The sequence below is a fragment of the Hemiscyllium ocellatum genome, chromosome 2 (genome assembly GCF_020745735.1).
Source record: "Hemiscyllium ocellatum isolate sHemOce1 chromosome 2, sHemOce1.pat.X.cur, whole genome shotgun sequence".
In the NCBI taxonomy this organism is placed as follows: domain Eukaryota; kingdom Metazoa; phylum Chordata; class Chondrichthyes; order Orectolobiformes; family Hemiscylliidae; genus Hemiscyllium; species Hemiscyllium ocellatum.
Window position 1 is genome coordinate 57771119 of NC_083402.1, and position 21699 is coordinate 57792817.

The 21699-nt window shown below is 39.3% G+C and overlaps 1 protein-coding gene across 1 annotated transcript in view; it reads left to right on the plus strand.

Annotated features, from left to right (window-relative positions):
• Window positions 1-21699, plus strand: part of erap2 (endoplasmic reticulum aminopeptidase 2) — a 77996-nt gene that overhangs the window by 2620 nt on the left and 53677 nt on the right. The window contains exons 2-4 of the mRNA XM_060836928.1: window positions 4398-4920; window positions 12175-12313; window positions 17487-17618. Coding sequence (XP_060692911.1) covers window positions 4418-4920; window positions 12175-12313; window positions 17487-17618 — 774 coding nt within the window. The 5' untranslated portion in view covers window positions 4398-4417. The remainder of the gene's footprint in view (window positions 1-4397; window positions 4921-12174; window positions 12314-17486; window positions 17619-21699) is intronic.

Consider the following 21699-nt stretch of genomic DNA (forward strand, 5'->3'; position numbering starts at 1 on the left):
CTGAACCTTCTTGCCAAGAGTAGGGGCACTCCACTTGCACCACATGGATCAAATAACAGTTAGTAGTCATTAACCATGAAGCTGTAACAATCTAAGAGTCTTCAAAACTTGAGATGCTCTAGCCAGGGACTTGGACTGGACTTGGGAATCCGAGGTATGAAAAAGTGAGCAACTACATGTAGAATATGGGTGCATTGCCAGTAATTGTCCAGGATGAGGAGAAAGCGACCCCATAGATCTGACAGGAAATGAAATAGGGGTAATCTCAATTCTCTTAGAATTGATTTGTAAATTGTGTCAAGATCTCTAAATATTTCATTCAGTTCAGACACACACTGATCACTAAATATAATCTCATTTTAGAAATTATCAGTAAATTATGAGACATCCAACCAAAACCAGAGTTTGAGAGATTCTTCAGGTTTGTTTTGTTGAAGAAATATGACTGAAACTCGGGAAAGACGGCTGGACAGGAATTTTCCTATTTTCAGATTGCTGGAGAATTTCCAGGAAGGAACTCTATGGCTTAATGTAATCGGAAAGCCTACTGGATGTTATGGCAGTCAGGTAGCTGATTGGCTGCTGGTGAAATTTCTGCTGGATTTAGAACCCCAGAACAAGAAATCCTTTCCTGAGCAGAGTTGCTTTACAGGGGTTGTAAAAGCTATTATAGAAATGTAGGGTTTAATTTTGTTACACTTTATTTGCTTAGGCGCAAAATTAATGTTCCACAATCCATGTCATTGCTTTGGGCCAAAATATCTAAGTATGCTGAGCAAAGAGACCTTGAGTGCAGGTTTGTAGCACCTTGAAAGTAGAGTCGCATTTAGAGAGGATAGTGGTATGCTGTCCTTTATTGGTTAGAGTATTGATTATAGGAGTTGGAAGATCATGTAGTGGCTATACAGGACATTGATTAGGCCACTTTTGGAATATTGTGTGCAATTCTGGTCTCCTTCTGATTGGAAAGATGTTGTGAAACTTGAAAGGTTTACAAGGATATTGCCACGGTTGGTGGATTTGAGATATAAGGAGAGGTTGAATAGGCTGGGGCTGTTTTCCTTGGAGCATTCCAGGCTGAGGGGTGACCTTATCGAGGTTTTTAAAATCATAAAGGGCATGGATAGAGTAAATAGACTCGGTCTTTTTCCTGGGGTGGGGGAATCCAGAACTAGAGGACGTAGGTTTAGGGTGGGAGGTGAAAGAGACCTAGGGGTCAATGTTTTCACTCAGAGGGTGGTGCATGTATGGAATGAGCTGCCAGAGGAAGTGTTAGAGGCTAGTACAACTGCAACATTTAAAAAGCATCTGGATGGGTGTATGAATAGGAAGGGTTTGGAGGGACGTGGGCCAGGAGTGGGCAAGTGGGACTAAATTAGGTTAGCATATCTGGTCAGCATGGACAAGTTAGACCAAAGGGTCTGTTTCCATGCTGTGCATTTCTATGACTCTATGCAGAAATAAAATCAGTTGAAGTAATGATTTGGAGGAATTAATGTTGGACTGAGCTGGACAAAGTTAAAAATCACACAACACCAAGTTATAGTCCAACAGGTTTATTTGAAAGCACTAGCTTTCAAAGCTAGTACTTCCAAATAAATCTGTTGGACTATAACCTGGTGTGTGATTTTTTAACATTTGAAGTAAGTGAGGAAGGAGATGGCAAGTGGATTGTAATGTAGAAAAATGTAAGATGATCCACTTTGGTAGAGTGTATATAGAAAGAAAATATTTTTTACAAGTCACCACATTAGTAAATTTGGGGCGGCACAGTGGCTCAGCAGTTAGCACTGCTGCCTTATAGCACCAGGGACCCAGGTTCAATTCCGCCCTTGGGTGGAAGTCTGTGTGGGATTGGCACATTCTCCCTGTGTCTGCTTGAGGTTCCTCTGATTTGCTCCCACAGTCCAAAGATGTGTAGCTTAGGTAAATTGGCTATGTTAAATTGCCCATACGGTCTATGGATGCCCAGGCTCAGTGGATTAGCCATGGAACATGCAGGGTTACAGGGATAGCGGAGGAGTGATTCTTAAGAGGATTAGTGTAGGCTGAATGGCCTGCTTCTACACTGTAGGGATTTTATGAATTTCTCATGAATACTGATATTCAAAAGATTTGGGAGCCATAGGAAGTTAACATGCAGATACAACAAACAATTAGAAAAGCAAAGAACAGGTTTGATTTGCTTATACTTCTCTTAGAGACAAAACAATATTAAACATTTTTGGGACGAGATGGTTGTTACATGAGGCAAGCTTAAATAAAGTGGAATTATATTATCTGGAGTTTAGATGCGTGAGGTATTTAGATCACTGAAATATATGGCGACAGATCTTCTAGTCTCTGGATAGTCAGAGATTGGATGCATCTTGAAAGATGCATTAGAAGTTGCAACTGATTGACCTCACAGTAATTGCTGGGAAGTAGAATCTTTCAACAAGCAATCTTCCAGAGTGGAGACTCCACTAGCAAGGGTCCCAACTCGGTGTTAGAGTTGCAGACTTCAAGTAATTCTGACTGACATATCTGAATAGTTCGAGTTGAAAAGGTAGCAGGATTAACACCTGCTTTCGCTCCTGGCTAACAATAAAACTGACTCTCCAATCATTCTCACATGCCTTAACCAAGCCCCATCTTTCTCCACCGCCCCCCCCCCACCCCCCGCCGCCATTCCAGACTGAAGCAAATTGCATGCCCTTCCCACAAGATCCAATCAAACCCTTCCCAGCTCACAGTATGAGGATTCAACGCTATTAAAGATGCAGTAGGTTTAATTGCATATTTCTGTGACCTCCTGCATCCGAAATTGAGCTCAAATCTGACCGTGATTGCTGCAATGATAAATTTAGGAACACAAAGCCTTCACAGAGTTTGATAGGGTAGATGCTGGAAACCCAGCCATTAGAACTAAGATGAGGTGAAACTTCATAATTTAGATCGCTAGCATTATAGGTGAATCTCTTGACTATTTTTATCGCAGAGAACTGCTTTTCAGTAAATTCAGGACCAAAATTGATAAAAGTTTGTGGACTAAGGGAATTAAGGGATATGCAGACACAATGTGAAAATGAAATTAGGATAGAAGATCATCCATTGGGAAGGCTCAAGGGATCATGTAACTACTACTCCTAATTCTCGTGAAGCTAAAGTCTTTGGTAAAGAGCTGAGGAACTAAAGGAATAATTATATTTCATTTAGTAAGATACACAAAATGTAATTTTAGTGTGAAATATATAATTTTGACTTTTATTTAGTTTGAAATCTTATTTTGACATTTAGAAATTCTAGTTACTCATAAAACATATAGATAATCTTTCAACAAGTGTTTTGAGTAATTGTATGTTCTCTTGAGTGGGTTTTCAGGTTTGGTTCTTTTCATTGCTAATTCCTAATGATAGATTACCAGCTCTTGTGTTCTGAAGTGCGATAAATGTGCAGGCAGAAAGCAATTATAAAAAAATAGAAATCCACAATAAATTCAGGACTTTAACATATTATAGATGGCTGCAATGGTTCAAAAATCTTTACTCGGCGACAATTTATGGCAAAGTACATTCTGCAAAATTCACGCAGTGGCACAAGCATTTTTAAAAACGTTGTGTGAAGTTAATATACAGTTTTCACACTTAAAAAATAGAGAATGAATCTCTGCACAACTTGCATTTATTAATTCTGAAGGTAGATCTTGCCAAAGCCTGATGAAACAACTAGTTACTGGGCTCCAAAAAGACCTAGAACTAGGTCATTCAAATCTTGCAAAGTCAGAAGCACTCGCTGGATACATATTAAATTCAATTTTCAGGTTTTTTTTATTATCTATTTTTTGTGCAATACAAACAGAAATAGATCCAAAAATCTGCCTTCAAATTCAGAATATTTGATTTGGTGCTGGGAGATTGAGGTTAAGTTGAGTCGTGCATTAAATTTTCAGGTCGAAATGAGATCACTGAAAATATAGTGAATCAGAAAGTAGTTATGTCAAGCTGAGGTTTCAAAGGTCTCAATAGTTTTGAAGCAAACAAGAATTATGAGAGAGGGGGGCAAGGATCAGTAAAGTGGAAAAAAGAACTTCCAGAAAATTTAGTTATTGCACTGCATAATAAGGTCAAGACACTGAGAAGATAGACAATGGCTGCAGTAGTAACTGCAGGAAATGCACTGGTCAAACAGTTTAAGTTTCTTTTATACTGGTTGCACTATGGTTGCTAGGAAAATAGCTTTTGCTTAGGGCGGGAGTTGAACAATCACTATAAGCTGTTGCAGAATCTACTCCAGTTTCTAATTCTATGGCAGTAATCTCTTAAAATGGATTGCATAATTTACAGAATATATTACTGTACAATTAAGTCAAATTGCTAACTTTGCACTTTAACAGTAGGAATATTTTGTATTTCCAGATTCCCTTGTAATTTGGAGAATGCTGTTGAAACAGAAGGTATTGACCCTCACTCTGGGATTGCTGTACCAGGTCATGCTGTGTATTAGTGACCATGACAGTGGAGACTTTCCTTCAGCGACTAATGGTCAGAAATTTCCATGGAATAAGATGAGGTTACCTGATAGGATCAAGCCAGTCAGTTATGACCTTCTGATACATCCAAATTTGACAACTCTAAACTTCACCGGATTAGCTAGGATTTGGATATCTGTCCTCCAAGAAACAAGTTCCATCATCCTCCATAGCAAACACCTGGAAATCAATAAGGCAACTATTGCATTAACAAATGATGAGAGCACCCACCCAGAAAACAACTTATACATTTTGGAATATCCACCATATGAGCAAATTGCATTAGAGAATGCCGAGCCTCTGGTTGGTGGAGAGACATATATTATTAATATCTACTATACAGGCAATTTATCTGATGGTTTCTATGGATTTTACAAAAGTAGCTATCAAACACCAGATGGTAAAACAAGGTAAGCTATTAACACGTTTCATGATAGAAACAGTAATTCTTCTGAATGCCATACGGTAATATCATGTAACATAATATAATTACAAAATATCTTTATTTCTGAATATTTATTACTTTAGTCACATAACTTTCATGTATGTTTATAAATATTTTGTTGCTGTTTGAAATCATTAGAAAAGGAAACCAAAAATATTGATTAATGAGTTTTACTTATCCAGACCAAAAAATAGTTTATGGTAAATAACATGAGATATGACACCATGAGCCCGGTGTACCCCAACTTTCTACTTCAAAATTTAATTTCAATAAGAAGACCCCAAATTTGAGAAGATCTGAAGATAAAATAAATGACGATTTATTGATATGTGGATGCTTTATCTTAAAACAGTCAATTCTGTTCATATAGATAGCTTCTCTGTAAAATTCTAGTTGCTTCATTATATAAGCACAGGGAATTATATCTAAGAGCTGACTTGATATTTGACTAATTTCAGAATACCAGTAAATACTTTTGTACATAAAGGAATAGACTCAGCCATCCATCTACTTATTGATGCAAATATATCACCACAATTAATTGGAGAAATATGTTGTTACGTTTTACTCAACACATCAAAAGCAATTGCTTTTAATAGTAAGTCCATAGCAATAGGCACAGAATTAGGCCATTTGGCCCATTGAACCCGCTGATATGTTTCTCAACTCCTCCTCCTGCCTTCTTCCTTGTAACCTGATACCCTTTCCAATCAAAAACTTATCTATCTCTGCCTTAAATAGGATGTGGAGGTGCCTGTGTTGGACTGGGATGGGCAAATTTAAAAATCACACAACACCAGGTCATACTGTTGTCCAATAGGTTTATTTGGAAGTACTAGCTTTCAGAGCGCTGCTTCTACATCAGGTAGCTAGTGGGGCAGGATCATAAGACACAGAAAAAATCAATGTCATGCATGCAAGTGATGCAATATATTGGACAAACCTAGATTGATGTTAAGTCTTTCATCTTTTAAAATGGGTTGCAGGTTTTGGTTTATTAATATGTAAATCCCAGAACTTCACTCAAATCACATTCTTGAGATAATTTAAAGTTTATTAAAAAAATTGAAATCTCAGCTCAGACGATGCATTAAAGTTGTGAGATTAGAGTCTGTCTGTATCCCAACGAAGCTAGGAATTTATAAAATGGATTGACTGCCTACATTGTTGCATATCCCCTGGTCCACCTGGGTGGATGGCCATCTGAGGATCCGAGGCTGAATGTGATTTGAAAGAAGTTCTAGGATCTAGATATTAATGATCTGAAACCATTCTAAAAGATGAAAGACTTAACCGCAATCTAGGTTTGTTCAATATATCATAACACTTGCATACATGACACTGTGATCTTTTACTATAAATTCTCTGTCTTATGATCCTGCTCCACAGTTACCTGATGAAGGAGCAACACTCCAAATGCTAGTACTTCCAAATAAACCTGAAGGACTATAACTTGGTGTTGCGTGATTTTTAACTTTGCCTTAAATACACTCAGTGACTTGGCCTCCACAGCCCTCTGGCTGGTTCGAAAGGGTCATCACTTCATGCAGAGGCTGTGCCCTTGGGCCCTAATCTCTCCCACTAGTGGAAATGTCTTTTCTACATCCACTCTATCCAGGCTTCTCAGTATTCTGTGAGTTTCAATGAGAATGCCATCTCATCTATCTAAACTTGATCAAATACAGACCAACAGTCCTCAATTACTCCCGATATAAAAAGCCCTTCATCCCTGAAATTATTCTTGTAAACTTCCTCTGGGCACCTCCAATGCCAACACATCTTTCCTTAGATACAGTGCCCACAAGGACCTACAATATTCCAAATGCAATCTGACCAGTGACTTTTATAGGGCGAAAGTGAGAACTGCAGATGCTGGAGATTAGAGTCAAGATTAGAGTAGTGCTGGAAAAGCACAGCATGTCAGGCAGCATCCGAGGAGCAGGAAAATCGACATTTCGGGCAGGAGCCCTTCATCAGGAATGGAGCCCTGTGCTTTTTCAGCACTACTCTAATCAGTGGCTTATACAGCCTCAGCAGTATATCTCTGCTCTTGTGTTCTAATCCTCTTGAAATGAATGCTATCATTGCACTTCCCTTCTTAACTGCCAACTGAACCCGCATATTAACTGAAGAGAATGCTGAACTAGGACTCCCTTCACATTTCCAAAGCTTTTCTCTGTTTAGAAAATCATCTACACCTTTATTCTTACTATCAAAGTGCATAACCTCACTCTTTACCAGATTGTATTCCATCTGCCACTCCTTTGCCAACTCGTAGCCTATCCAAGACCTTCTGCAGCCCCCCTGCTGCCTCAACAGTACCTGTCTCTTCAGCTATTTTTGTGTTATCTACAAACTTAGCAACAATGCACTCACTGCCTTCTTCCAGAATAATGTATAATATGAATAGTTGTGGTCCCAACACAGCCACCTGCAAAACTTCACTGGTTACTGGCTGGCATGCCAAAAAACACTCCTTTTTCCCAATTCTACGCCTTCCACCTGTGAGCTAATCCTCTATCCATGCCAGTACCATGCCCTTAACACAGTGGAAATCTAAATAAATCATGTCCACTGGCTGTCCTCTGTCTATAACATGTTCATTAACTTCTCAAAGTGTTCTAACATATCTATTAGGCATTACCTCCCCTTGAAGAAGCTGTGCGGAGTCCGCTGTATTTTACCTTGTACTCCTAAGTACTCCACAATCTCATTTTAAATGATGGACTCTAAAATCTTACCAATGTCTGAGGTCAGGCCAACAGCCTATAGTTTCCTGTCTTCTGCCTCCCTGTCTTCTTAAATAGACATATTATATTAGCCATTCTCCAGACCTCACTGATTGTGCAGATCACCACCGATGTCTCCACCATCTCCTCAGCTATCTCCTTCAGAACTCTATGGTGTAGTCCATCTGGTCTAGATAATGTCTCCATCTTCAGCTCTTTTGGTTTCCCCAGCACCTTCTAATAATGGCATAATCTGAATTACTTTTGACAACTAACTATCCACAAAAGTGAACTTATGTCAAAAATATTTTAGGAAGTACTTTATTAAGTTAAAGAAGGTATTTGAAAGTAGGTATTTTATGCATCAAAAAGCAGTATTTGTGACTATTGACCTTAAAGTTTTGTTATATTAAAGTTTGCTTTTTTTAAATGATGAATGTTATAATTGTAGGTAGTGTGTGGAGAAAGTGCAATGTGGAATTCTCTTTACCACAACATTCTGTCTCAACCTAAACTTATGAATCTCCTGCTTATACCAAGAAATTATTGTCATTTCTCATTTCAGTTATTTTTGCCATCTACGCAGCAAATTATTTTTGCATAAAAGCTTGTTTGTTTCTAGATTAGATTAAGGTCATCATTTTTGTTTTAGAGATTTGTATGAAAATGAACTTCTGTTCTTCTGAGCTAAACTCAATCCATATATAGGAAGAAATATATATTAGTCCACTGAAATAATTCACCAATCTCTATGAATGTCTTTTTATAGGAAAATACTGAACAAATATTCCACCTTTAATAAAAATCTTCCAGATACAAAACTTTTTCTGAAAAATTTCATTCATCCTTGCTTATACATGACAACAATAGAAAACAACAGAAAATTTGTAAAATGTACCACAAGATAATTGACATCAGAACCTAAACTAATGGCCATGTGCTGAAGGGGAACCCTTGATTAGATTTGACATAAATTTATAATAAAGTTTAAGACATTGCGTATTATAAGCCATTCATTTAAGTTTAAAAAAAAATACTCCCATGGCTTGTCCACAAAACGTCAGCTTAAAGCAAATTGTTGGTAAAGTTGGTATTCATGATGTAGATAGATGCATAGAGATCTACATCTTCACAGAGCTTCATCTACTGTTAGATGAGTTCACGTCAATATTGAGATTGCAAATAAGGACTGTGCAACAGATTACTAAACAATAATACAATCTTTGTTTTCTTTGATGTTGTCAATGCAAGTTTTTGTCTCTGCATTTTCAGAAACTATTATTTTGAGAACATGTAGCATTTTCATCTTTTATATTTTTCTCATTTTTCCTTTTTTTTTCTATTTATCACATGTGGAACAGAGGGCAGAATCTTTAAAGAGGTCTGAATGATATGGGCTTTGGCAAATTTGTGGTAAAATTGGATGAGAAAGCCAGCAATGCCAATCTCAACATCAAGAGCATCTTACTCTACTTGTCAAAAGCATAAAATATAATGCAGTGAATATCTCACTAGGTATTGGTGATTTGCCAATTAAGAGAGCTATCATTTGTTAAACACCTTGTTAATGGCAAAATTGGCCCATTAATATTCAGCTTGCTACTGTCACAAAACAATGATAGCAAGCCAGACCAAATCAGCCTCGCTGTCACTGCATTTATAACACAGTAAAATTTAAACATTCATTGACCCTCAAAATTGTTAAATTGTTCTGAATCACGAACGTATAACTTAAACAAAAATTAACAATTTATTAGTAAGAATATAACTTCAGAACATAGATAAGCAACAAGGCAATCTTATTAATATCCATAATCTAAACCCAATCTTCTTTTATCATAAGTCCCCACTCACACACTGATGGACAGGCACCTTCGCTCAGATGCCCACTGAAGATGTTATCTAGTAGGGTGACGGATAGTCTGGAAATTAACCTTCCAGCTCAGTGAGTAAACCTACATCCAGAACCTCAACCTGAGCTACAAATCTTCTCAAAATTCACAGGCAACAATAAATTAAGGGATAAATTAAAATAAAATTGCAATTTGTCTGTTCAGTAACTATTTTAGTGATGAATACTAGGTCTTCATGAAATCCTTGCTGATGAGTTGAATTATAGACATATTAGACTCAGCATCTTATTTAAATTCTGAAATCACTAGTACAAACAGCTTCCTCAGATGTCTGGAGACTTTTACTTATTTCTTACAGGCTGAAATTCTCTTCGACAACTTTAAAAGTCGATAACTGGAGACTATCTAGAGACAGCAGAACCAAAACCAGCTTCCCAGTTTGACAGCTTCAAAAGAAAAACTGTCTGCTGCCCAAAATACAATTAAAGCCAGTTCATTCTTTATTTTCTCTTTCTTTTTCAACCTTCTCTATGGTTGGCTGGTCAGTACAGGTCCTTCCACCCTTTGGTGCCAGTTCTTCTATAGAATTTGTGGAACAGTTATTAACTTGCATTATCTTTCCAGACCCATTCCCAACACCAAACAACTGTCTTTTGCTCTTTTTTTAAAACAAGCTGCTATTCAAAGTTCAATTCTCAACCACAACTAACAGTTCCAAACCAAAGATGAGTAAAATAAAATAATGATGGTCTCAATACTACCTTACCAAACATATCAAACAAACTAAATATTGAGTAAACCCGATGTCAAAGTCAGAGGAGGGTACCCAGCAGATTCAGCTCACTATTTGTTCCAAACAATTTCCATCTTGTATAATAGGTAACAATATCTCAAGGCATACATCATGTGTACTGACAATATACACCTAACGTCCACGTACATTGGCATCCAATGTGCATCAGCTTCTAAAGAATCCTCATGGCTCATCTCCTATCAACTTATAGGACATTATTGCACTTTAATGTTGTATCTTGGGCTGCACCAGCAATGATCATTGTAATGCTGTTGCAAGGACACTGCACACTCAGGGTCATGCAGCAAGCCCATGGACTGCACTGGGCATCTCCAGGTTCTTTGCTCATTGTTAGAGTTCTCATTCACTCTGAACCATCCTGGATGCTCATAGCATCCATACTTTACACTGCTTTCCTTATCTCTTGTGCATTGCCCCTTAGGAAGAAATACTGGGTTAATTACACTTCTGCCTGGCTTTGCTGTTTAACACTGACACAATAGAACGAAGCTTGTTATGACTTGTTAGTAGACCTCCGTTAAGTCAAGAATCCCATCACAGCAAGTCAAGGGCAGCTTCCTATATCATTCCAGATGCTTGGGCATGGTCAGTCACTTAGGACAGTCAGAGTAGGACGCTCCCCACATATGGAGTAAGGAGCTGAATGATGGGCAGCGCACCCACCCATCTTGACTCTTTCTGTCCTACCTGGGCAGCTTTCCTCCTGAAATTGAAGGGAGCCTAGTATTAAGGGAAATGAAAGTTGGTTACATGGCTTTTATTGTTGGCTGGTCAGGAGGCGGACCGATTAATACGGTAGGCAGCACTGATGGCATGCACCGTCAGTTGTATCAGGAACAGGGTGGGTGACAGTGAGTGAGGGAAGATGTTGCAGGCATTAGTAAGAGTGGTAAAGTATGAGTCTTGGTGGGAGCTGGCTACAGTTGCTGTGATAGGGAGAGATAATGGTGGCACTTACACTGCAGAAATAGGGAAGTCATTGACCTTCTTTCTTTGGTGCTCCAGATGATAAGACAGATTTAACCTGGGGAGCAACTTCGAACTAGCCTGGTGTGGTTCACTATCATGGCCTCCTCTGCTAGTCCTGGGGAAAGATGAGGTCTTACTTTTGCCGTACCACTTCCAGTAGGACCTTCAGATCCCTGCCCACTAATTTGGGTGGGGATTTCCCCCCTGTCTACCATGTTTGGAGCAAATGTCAGAAACCATGCAGGGTAGCTTCAAACTGACAATGCTTATCCAGATGAACAATAGGCATTTAAAGGTGGTTTGGGTACAAGGGATACCAGAGAAATCTGGGATATCTGCTGAGTGGCAAGTTATTCCAGGAATGGCACATGGTAAGATGGGGCTGGAATTATGTGTAATGAATCCCATTGGGGTGATGTAGGTAGTTCATGAAGCTTGTTTAGCAAAATATGGCAAATATACTCACTAGGCCCCATAGCAGATATATATGCAAAAACCTCCACACAACCTCAGTCTTAGTTTTAAAAATGTAACATTTATGATTTATAATCATTGGCTCTCACTCAATCTTTTTAAACTTGATTGCTGTGGATATATTCTGATGTGGAGAAATGTAAGTTTCCCCATGATATCTTCCATTGAAGACTTCAGTACAGCATTTACTATATAAATACAATATGATAAAGGTGATATTCAATTTCATTTTCCCATTGGTCAAGAGGTGTTAAGCTTCTACAAGGATCCCAACTGAAAAAGCAGGAAGTGCAAATGTAGTTAACAAGATGCCTTTCAATTTGCTTCATATTCATTTGCTTTGGATTTAATTATTTTCTGAATTATTTCTATTTTTGCAGAGTTCTTGCATCTACTCATTTTGAACCCACATCAGCACGGATGGCTTTCCCATGTTTTGATGAACCATCTTTTAAAGCCAACTTCTCAATTAAGCTAAGAAGAGAAAAGCAGCACATTTCACTATCCAACATGCCCATGGTATGACCTTTTCATTCTGTTATTTAGCTATTGTAATCCCATTTCTTCTTATAAAACAGTATATCTTCTACAGCTCTGTAGTCAGAAGTAATTTGTTATGTGAATGTGTGATGGTTTACTTTCTAAGTAAGCATTGAATGCAGATTTTCAAGGATATTGTGAGCAGTTAAATTCTATCTTATGCTTATAGAACATAGAACAGTACAGGGCCTTCAGCTCTCGATGCTGTGTCAATCCTTTTAGCTCACTCTAAGATCAAACTAATCTATATACCCTACATTTTACTGTCATCCATGTACCCATCCAAGAATCACTTAAATGCCCCTAAGTATCGGACTCTACTACCTACCACTGCTGGCAGTGCATTCCAACACCCACCACTCTCTGTGTAAAGAACCAACCTCTCACATCTCCCCTAAACCTTCCTCCAGTCACCTTCAAATTATGCCCCTTCATGAAAGCCATTTCTGCCCTGGGAAAAAGACTCTGGCTATCGATTTTCTTTATGGCTCTCATCATCTTATACATCCATAGCAAGTCACCTTTCATCCTTTTTCGCTCCAATGAGAAAAGCCCTAGGTCTCTCATCCTTTCTTCATAAGACGTGCCCTCCAGTCCAGACAGCATCCTAGTAAATCTTCTCTGCACCCTTTCTAAAGCTTCCATGTCCTTCCTCATGATGAGGCAACCAGAACTTAACACAATATTCCAAGTTTAGTCTAGCCAGTCCTTTATAGAGCTGCAGCATAACCTCACATCTGTGAAGTGCAATCCCCTTGCTAATGAAAGCTTATGTATCAGGGGTGAAAATTTTGTAGCAGTTCCCAAATTCTTCAGCTTCAAATGTGGCAGGAAATCAAAGGAACCCAGTTGCAATGAATTCTTGCAATATGTGGAAGTTTAATTTTTACCATGTTCCATCTGCTCCTTACAAGGCGAGTAACAGCCAGAAAGTAAAATAATTTACAATTCTTTTGGGGAAATGTTTTTCTTGGTGGTCTGCTATGGCCCATATCAATGTCTCTTGGTGTCATGCAATCGCTTGCTCTTCAGTTTAGTAATTATGCAACTGGGCTCTATGTTGCTCAGCTTAGCAAATCAGCTGCAAATGTGTTGCTGGTCAAAGCACAGCAGGCCAGGCAGCATCTCAGGAATAGAGAATTTGACGTTTCGAGCATAAGCCCTTCATCAGGAATCCTGATGAAGGGCTTATGCTCGAAACGTCGAATTCTCTATTCCTGAGATGCTGCCTGGCCTGCTGTGCTTTGACCAGCAACACATTTGCAGCTGTGATCTCCAGCATCTGCAGACCTCATTTTTTACCCTTAGCAAATCAGCTGGCAGGAGGACTGGAAGTGCTGCTTGGGGATTATGATGTTTATGTCGCTGCTACCACATTTAAACCCCAGCTCGCTAGCACTTCACTGCTGCAAGCCAGGAAGCCATCCTTCACATTGTTGCCTTGCATTTTTCTCCCAATGGACATGACTGAAAAAGGCAAATCAGTTTCTCATTTTGCTCACTGGGACCTGGTGGTGTTGGTGGATGGCTGGGCAAAGGAACGGCAGTGCCTTTCGCTGCAGACTGACAAAGCAGGCCATGCCATCAGACACAGTCAGCCTGGGTAGAAAAAACAGCTTGGATAAATGCATTGTGCTGGGTTTAAAATATTTCCAGCAAGGCGGAAAGAAGTCAGTGATCTTCTGTGCTTTGAAAGGGGAATTATCATCATTTTTTTCTTCCAACCTCTCACTCACAGGGTTGCCATCACTCACTTGTATTGTGCCACTGAACATACCACTCACCAAGGTTCATTAACTGTGTCTCTCTATTTCATGGTCGAGAGTGTGGTGCTGGAAAAGCACAGCAGGTCAGGCAGCATCCGAGGAGCAGGAGAATCGACATTTTGGGCATAAGCCCTTCATCAAGAATAAGGCTTGTGGGCCAAGGGGTTGAGAGATAAATGGAAGAGGGTGGGGCTGGGGTGGAAGTTTAATGTGGATTTCTCCAGTTTCCTCATTTCCCCTCCCCTTCTCCTTATCCCAGTCCCAAGCCTACAACTCGGCACTGCCCTCTTGATCTGATCATCGTCTTTCCCATCGGTCAGCTCCACCTTCCACTCTGAAATATCACCTTCTCCCCACCTTCATCTACCTATTGCATTCCCAGCTATGTTCCCGCCAGTCCCCCCCCCACCCATTTATCTCTCAATCCAACCCCCCGGCCCCCAAGCCTCAATCCTGATGAAGGGTTTATGCTGGAAATGTCGATTTCCTACTCCTTGGATGCTGCCTGACCTGCTGTGCTTTTCCAGCACCACACTCTCAACTCTATTCTCCAGCATCTGCAGACCCCACATTCTCCTCACTACTTCATGCACTACTTCCACCCAGCCAGACTCATCCACATCACCATCCCAGACTAATAACTATCCCTGTCCAATGTACTTCCCTATTACTCACTGGGGACACCTCCTGATGCTACATCACCACAAATACCTCTCCTCCACTTTCAGCATATTAATTCCCTCTTTTTGTGGCATTTCAAAACTGGGCAGGAAAGACCTTCATTACAATGGGACTTGAGTTTAGAAGTAGTGATACCTTACCACAGTTATGCAGAGCCATGATGAGACCACACCTCAAACATTACATACAGTTTTGGTCCCCCTACCTCGGAAAAGATACACTTGCCATAGAGGGAGTGCGATGGAGGTCTAGTGGGGGAATAGCATGGCAGCCCAATGAGGAGGGATTGGGGGAGGGGCTAAAGCCTAGAGCAATCCACAATCAGAATGGTGTGCCTTCACCTGAGCAAGACACTTACTAGGCCTTGGTTCTCTTGGCTTAAACAAGCCCAGTACAACCATCCAAGTTTTTGAGACCAACAGAGTTAACAACAGATCAGGCTCCATCCACCGCAGTGGGTGGAATTCGTAATGGACTGCAGTTAGACATACTGGAAAGAAAAAAGGGGAGATCCTACCGAGAGTACATAGGTGGTTTGGGTGACTATAAGTTGTAAATAATGTAACATTTTTGAAAATTTATTATTACTTGTACTTCTAAAATGTCTATTCTTGGATCTGTCACTGTTAGTCCTGGTGAAATCACCCTCATTGAGAGATGAGCAGCCTCTCCAGACATCCCAAGGATGAAAGAAGTTGCAATGGCCAAACATTGCTCATCTCTCACAAACAACTGACTGCTTGACTGCAGATAGTATCAGACCTTACAGATCCTTGAATCATCACATTGATGACTGCAGCAAAGGCTTTTCACATCAATGCACACGTCACTGAGAAAGAAACATGCAAGGATTGCGGAAAGACTTACCTTCGACAGATCATTCACACAACACCCACTCTGTGTATCAGAGCATGGAATCACTGAGGATTCCACTCATCTCTGCAGACAACATTTCATACTGTCCTTTAGCTTTTTACGGGAGACTGGGTAGTGTGCAATGAGGAGTTCATATCTCCACTCTCCTACGTACACACAATGGCCTACCAAGAGTAGCTGCACAAAGTGCCATCTGTCTCACTTTCCAACAGGATGTTAAAGGCTTTTAGAGCAATTTAGTAGGTGACACAACTCAGGATCATTGAGATGTAACCAGAGATGGAAGGATGAATAGGAAGTGCATATGGATTGCTCCCAGCCTGCTTCCTATCATGAGAGTCTGCACTGCACAACAGTTGGATATCATATGCTGACTGAAGCCTTAAATATGTTCGTAGCCTCAGCTCCAAGTAGTGTAGCTGCCCTTTTCCTGCCACTTCCTCCTATATGTTAAGTGGGATCTATAAAGTGACGATATTTAAAAGCTGAAGAATGTTGTGCGTACAATCCCATGGATCATTTATTCAGTAACAGAAGAATTCAAAGAGTGCAGAAATAATCAGATCCACATGTACTGTGGACTGACCATGGGCTGTTAGCCAGATGACCAACAGAAAATAACACACTGAAAGGAAGTCCAAATCCATTTCTTTCAATGAGATAAGCTCTATCATGATCTTATGGATGTCCTCAATAATCCTCATCAGATTACCTTTGATCCCATTTTTCAGAGTCATCCAAGACACCAACTTTACTTTATCAGCCCCAGTTGTAAATGGAATCTTAAATCTTAAAGGGAAAATCTGAATTTTTTTTCTTGATGTCATAAGTCTGATTTTCTTTCTTCCTTGCTATATTTCCCCATTTTTCTTGCCATTGTCCAGGTTGCTTGAGGCAACAGAAAGTTGTACCTTACAAATAGGGACTTAAGGCAGGAATTTCTGCTACTGACTGTGAAAGCTAATCCACCACACTAATGAGGTGTACTGTCCTCTACAAGGATGTATGTTGAACTCAGTTTTGTGAAATCCGCTTGAATCCCAGGACAATTAATTATTTTAGCACTATTTTCGATATCCAACCACTTTACTGGAGTTGATGAGGAGCTTGAACAATATTTGCCATTGCACACAGGTGAGCCAGCATTGGAATTTCCAGTAAATATCAGGGACGTACCTACCATGGCACTTATATCTGCCTGGTGTATACATGTAACATGTCTGCAAATTCTGACAGGATCAGTGCTGCAGTGCTGTTTGCTTTTTAAAAAAATACTGTATTCCTAAACTTTGATTATAGATAATTTGCAATAAAATTTAACTTCTCTCTATATCTTACATTTTCACTGAATACACTTGTAATAGACTTTACTTATTGTCTTCATTCCATATCAAGCATACAGTCCAAGAGCAACAGATCTCAAATTGGAAATTGCCAAACTTACATTAGAAATAAACGTTTCTCTATATGTCATGTTCCACACTGAGGTACCTCAATACAATTTGAATACTCAATCTTCAACATGTATTTTTTTTTGTGTGAGGCACACAGTCCAGATTTTGCAGTTTCCAGCCCCTCCGTGCACTGTTGTCTATGGCCTTCAGACACAACATTTCCCCATTTTGCCTATGCTGTGACTGCCCCAATCTTTAATGTGTCCTTTAGGATATGGTCCTGAATCTGCAACACTTGGATTGGAATAACATTGGAAGACACAGATGCATTTCAATTATAAGGTTGCTATGAATGTTCTACAAAGCAGTAGAGATGACTGTATTTGAAATATATCATGGTATCTTTCCTGAAGCTGTTGATTATGTTTGTTATAGATTAAATCCTTCCCAGTAGGAGAAGTTTTTGAAGACCATTTTGATGTGAGTGTAAGGATGAGCACATATTTAGTGGCCTTTATTGTCTGTGACTTTACATCCGTGAGTGCAGTAACATCAACAGGAATCAAGGTGAGCTTTTTTATTCATGTTGCAACTCTTTTCTGTCTGAAAGATTCTAAATGTAACTTGCCCAGTTGCTGGGTACCTGGTTTGGAACAGCCAATTCCACATCAATGCTATCATTAAGGAACTCAAACATTTTCTAAACATTAATCTAATTATTTGACAGGCTTGAAATATTAAATGAAATAATCTTTAGAAATCTAAAGTTAATGGCATTTTTTTATGTTTCTTAGTGCTGTTTCTTTTTATGGGCATCATTTATGTCATGCCTGTTAATTTTGTCTACATGTTATTTTTCTCCTAATCAATTAAAAGAACAACTTGAAATTTAATGGAAATGGGACAGTTTTGGTAGTTAAAGGGGCGGCTGAGTGCTTACTTGTGTGTCACTATTTTAACTGATCAGGTGTCTGTTCTGGGAGATAGGGACGACATCGATATTTAAATATCTAAATCCAGAGTTACCATTTAGAACCTGACATGAAGTTGTAGCAGTGACAAATTACAGAGCTTACAGGAAGCAAAACCTGCTCTAGAAGTCACTTAGATGCGTTTTTTTTAAAGATTGGTTTGTGCAGGAAGAACACGGGAATTATGCAGGAATTCTTCACTTAACCTCAAAGAAACCTTGGAGCTCCCCTAACTGTCTACATTCTTGCCTCAACAATGAATGCCTCCAAACTTCCTTCCTTAACATTACCTTATGTAGTATCAATAGTATTAATCATAATTTATAACCATTCCTTTGAGTACCTTGTGATGCACTCAGGCCTGTGATAGGCCATTCTAGAAAATAGTGATGAGGCCCAGGAATCAAATTGTTCTTAGCCTCATGCCAGCATGGTTAGGGACATTACTTGTCCACTATACTCCTGGTTGGGCTTAAAGTGCAGCTTTAAGTTCTAAATATTTTATTCTTCCTTTCCAATTGCCCATGTTCTTTCCTTGTTGTGTTTAAATTTTGTGCCTAAATTTTTCACCAGTCATATTACACAAAATCTTTCCTTCCAAGGAATGACCAATAAATTCTGTCTCAGCCAGCAATTCCCACATCTCCGCCTGAAAAAAATTTTTTCGGACCCCATTGCAGCACAATATTTGTGAAGTACATCTGTTATTATGGTTCCCCCATTTTCTGATAATGAAATGTATTACATGGGGTAAGAAAAAGTAATCACAAACATATTCATAAACTTAATGCATTTCCCCGTCAAGCAGCATGATGTAACAATTCAGGTCTTTGAAGTCTGGTTGTAGAATCCTCAGAATAAGTGTGCTGGAGCATATAACTTATTGTAATTATTGCTCAGCCTCCCCACAACTGCAATTATTTGAAATCACTGTGGCTATTTTTAAACTAGAGAAGTTCTTAGAAATGACTGTATGGCTATTTCTATTTTATTCAAAAAGGCAGTTGACTTCAATACTGTGGAAGTTACTTGCGGGACTTCTGTGAACAAGCCAAGAGAATTAATAATCCTTGAGGCTTGTGTTACAGAGTACTAATTGTCTATGTTCCATTACGGAGAGGTTAATTGAAAAATCTTGTAAGAAGTGTGTAACTTGCAATTGTACTGTGAAAGAATTTCTCTTGGAGTCAGTTATTTCCTGAGCAGATTATGACACAATAGCGAACATTCCAGACCCATCAGGAGGTATCTGGTTGACGTTGGCTTTGTAGAGCATTGTAGATGCTGATCACAAACCTAGTCACATGATTGCAGCAACCGTCATTTTGGGCTGTTTAATGTAATTTTAAACAGTCACTAAACAAATATCTAGATGTGTATTAGCAATTGGTTTTTACTCTGTTCGTGACAGACTCAACTTCCTTTTAGCTCATTCATGGCATGTGGGCATTACTGGTTAGGCCAGCATTTATTGCCCATTCCTAATTGCCCAGAGGACAGTCAAGGGTCAACCACATTGCTGTAAGTCTGGAGTCACATGCAGGCCAGACCAGGTAAGAATACCAGATTTCTTTCCCTGAAGGACATTAGTGAATCAGATAGGTTCACCAGATTTTTCCTGACAATCAGTAATAGTCATCTTTGGCCTCTTATTTCCAGAATTCAAATTCCAATATTTACCATGGCAGGATTCAAACACAGGTCCCCGAAATACTACCTGGGACACTTGATTTATAGTCTAACAATAATGCCACTGTGGCATCACATATCCCCAGACTGTGGCTAAATAGACCTCTTTTAATTTCAAAGGTTGAAGCATAAAACAAATCATGTAGATCTGATTAGATGTCAGGAGATTTTTTTTATCATATAGCGCTATCTATGCTGAATAAAATACAAGCTCAGGTGGGAAATGCAGATTTTCTGCAACCATTGTAAATGAGCTGCACAAGTTCTGAAGAAAGATCACTGGACCCAAACTGCTAACTTTGCTTTCTCTCCACAGTTGCTGGCAGACCAGCTGAGGTTTTTCCAGCAATTTCTGTTTTTGTTTCTAATTTCCAGCATCTGCAGTTCTTTCATTTTGTAGCACAGGTTCCATGCTTTTGATAACTACATTTGTCTATAAAATATAGCTGTTGGCCCTGTTCAGAATGATTATGTTTTACAGATTTATGTCCTTCAAATTGATGTATTTCTTGTCTTTGTGTTTTTCCAAACAATTTAAATGCTACTGATAGAGGATGCTTGGAGACATGATAATTAGTTTAAAACAGGTTAAATGAATCACTTTCGCCCATCTGTTCTTTCATGTATACATATTTTTTCTCTTATTGCTAGCCAATTAACTAGTGAATTCATCGAGTTTGTATACTTGCTGCAGGGCAATCTGTTTTGTGCTAGTCCATTACCAAAAGTAGTACACTAATGGACTCTGTGTAAAATGAGGTTGGCATTGTTGCTAATCCATTGTCCACACAAGAGTGTTTGAGTCAGGAATAGCAGATCAGGCTGGAGGTGGAACCACCACCTCTCGAAACAGGTTCCAAGTGAGAACGGACATGTGCGATATCAGGGCCAGAGAGTTATGAAATTCACCTTTGTTCACTATGACATGGGCCCAGTTATGTTCAATGACTGCTCAATGCCCCAGCCCTCATTCCCTAAATATTCAAATTGTCCTCACTGTGCTCTCACATAATTCCAATACATCCTCCAAAGGACCTGGGTTCGATTCCACCTTCGGAGCGACTGTGTGTGTGTGGGAGTTTGCACATTCCCTTGCGTCTGTGTGGGTTTCCTCCAGATGCTCCGGTTTCCTCCCACAGTTCAAAGATGTGCAGGGTAGCTGAACTGGCCATGCTAAGTTACCCATAGTGTCTAGGGATGTGTAGGTTAGGTGCATTAGTCAGGGAAAATGTAAAGTAATAGGGCAGGGGAATGGGTCAGGGTGGAATACTGTTCGGAGAGTCGGTGTGGACTTGTTGGGCCAAAGGGACTGTTTCCACACTGTAGGGAATCTATGAATAGCTTTTCACCCCTGATCCACTACAGATCGAAATCACAAGCCCTACAATAACACTGTGAAATGCTTATAAAGCCATCAAAATAAACATTCATCCCAAATATCTTCTATTAGAAGCTCATTAATCAATCAGTCAACCTCCGTTTTAAAATAAGTTATTCCCCTTAAGTGCTTGCACATATCATGTGTCAAAATAAAGAATCAACTATTGAAAAAATAGTTCAAAAAATATAACCCTATTACAAAGTCATGATTCAAGCAAAGTTCACGGTCATTTTGACATCTATGTAAACAAACATTGCTGAACTGAATCTACAAATAAGGTTTGTATTTCAGCAAAGCATTCAAAAGCTGATTCCACTGTGCAATTATATCAACAATATGTTCAGAGTTAAATGCAATTGAACTATTGAAGCTGACTCTACAAATGGCTGGCCATCTGGTCAGATTTACTAAATGCTCAACAGATGTCTGGAGTGTAAATCAGTGATTTTAAAAGAAACATAAGATTTAGAGGAATGACGATGTCACTGTTCTGGGAATCTGGAGCCCCAAGCTGTTGCTGTGGTGGCATCGGTTCAAATCGCATTATAGAAGAAGATAAAAGTTGAATTCAGTAAAATTTGGAATTTAAAAAAGGAGCTTAAGTTAG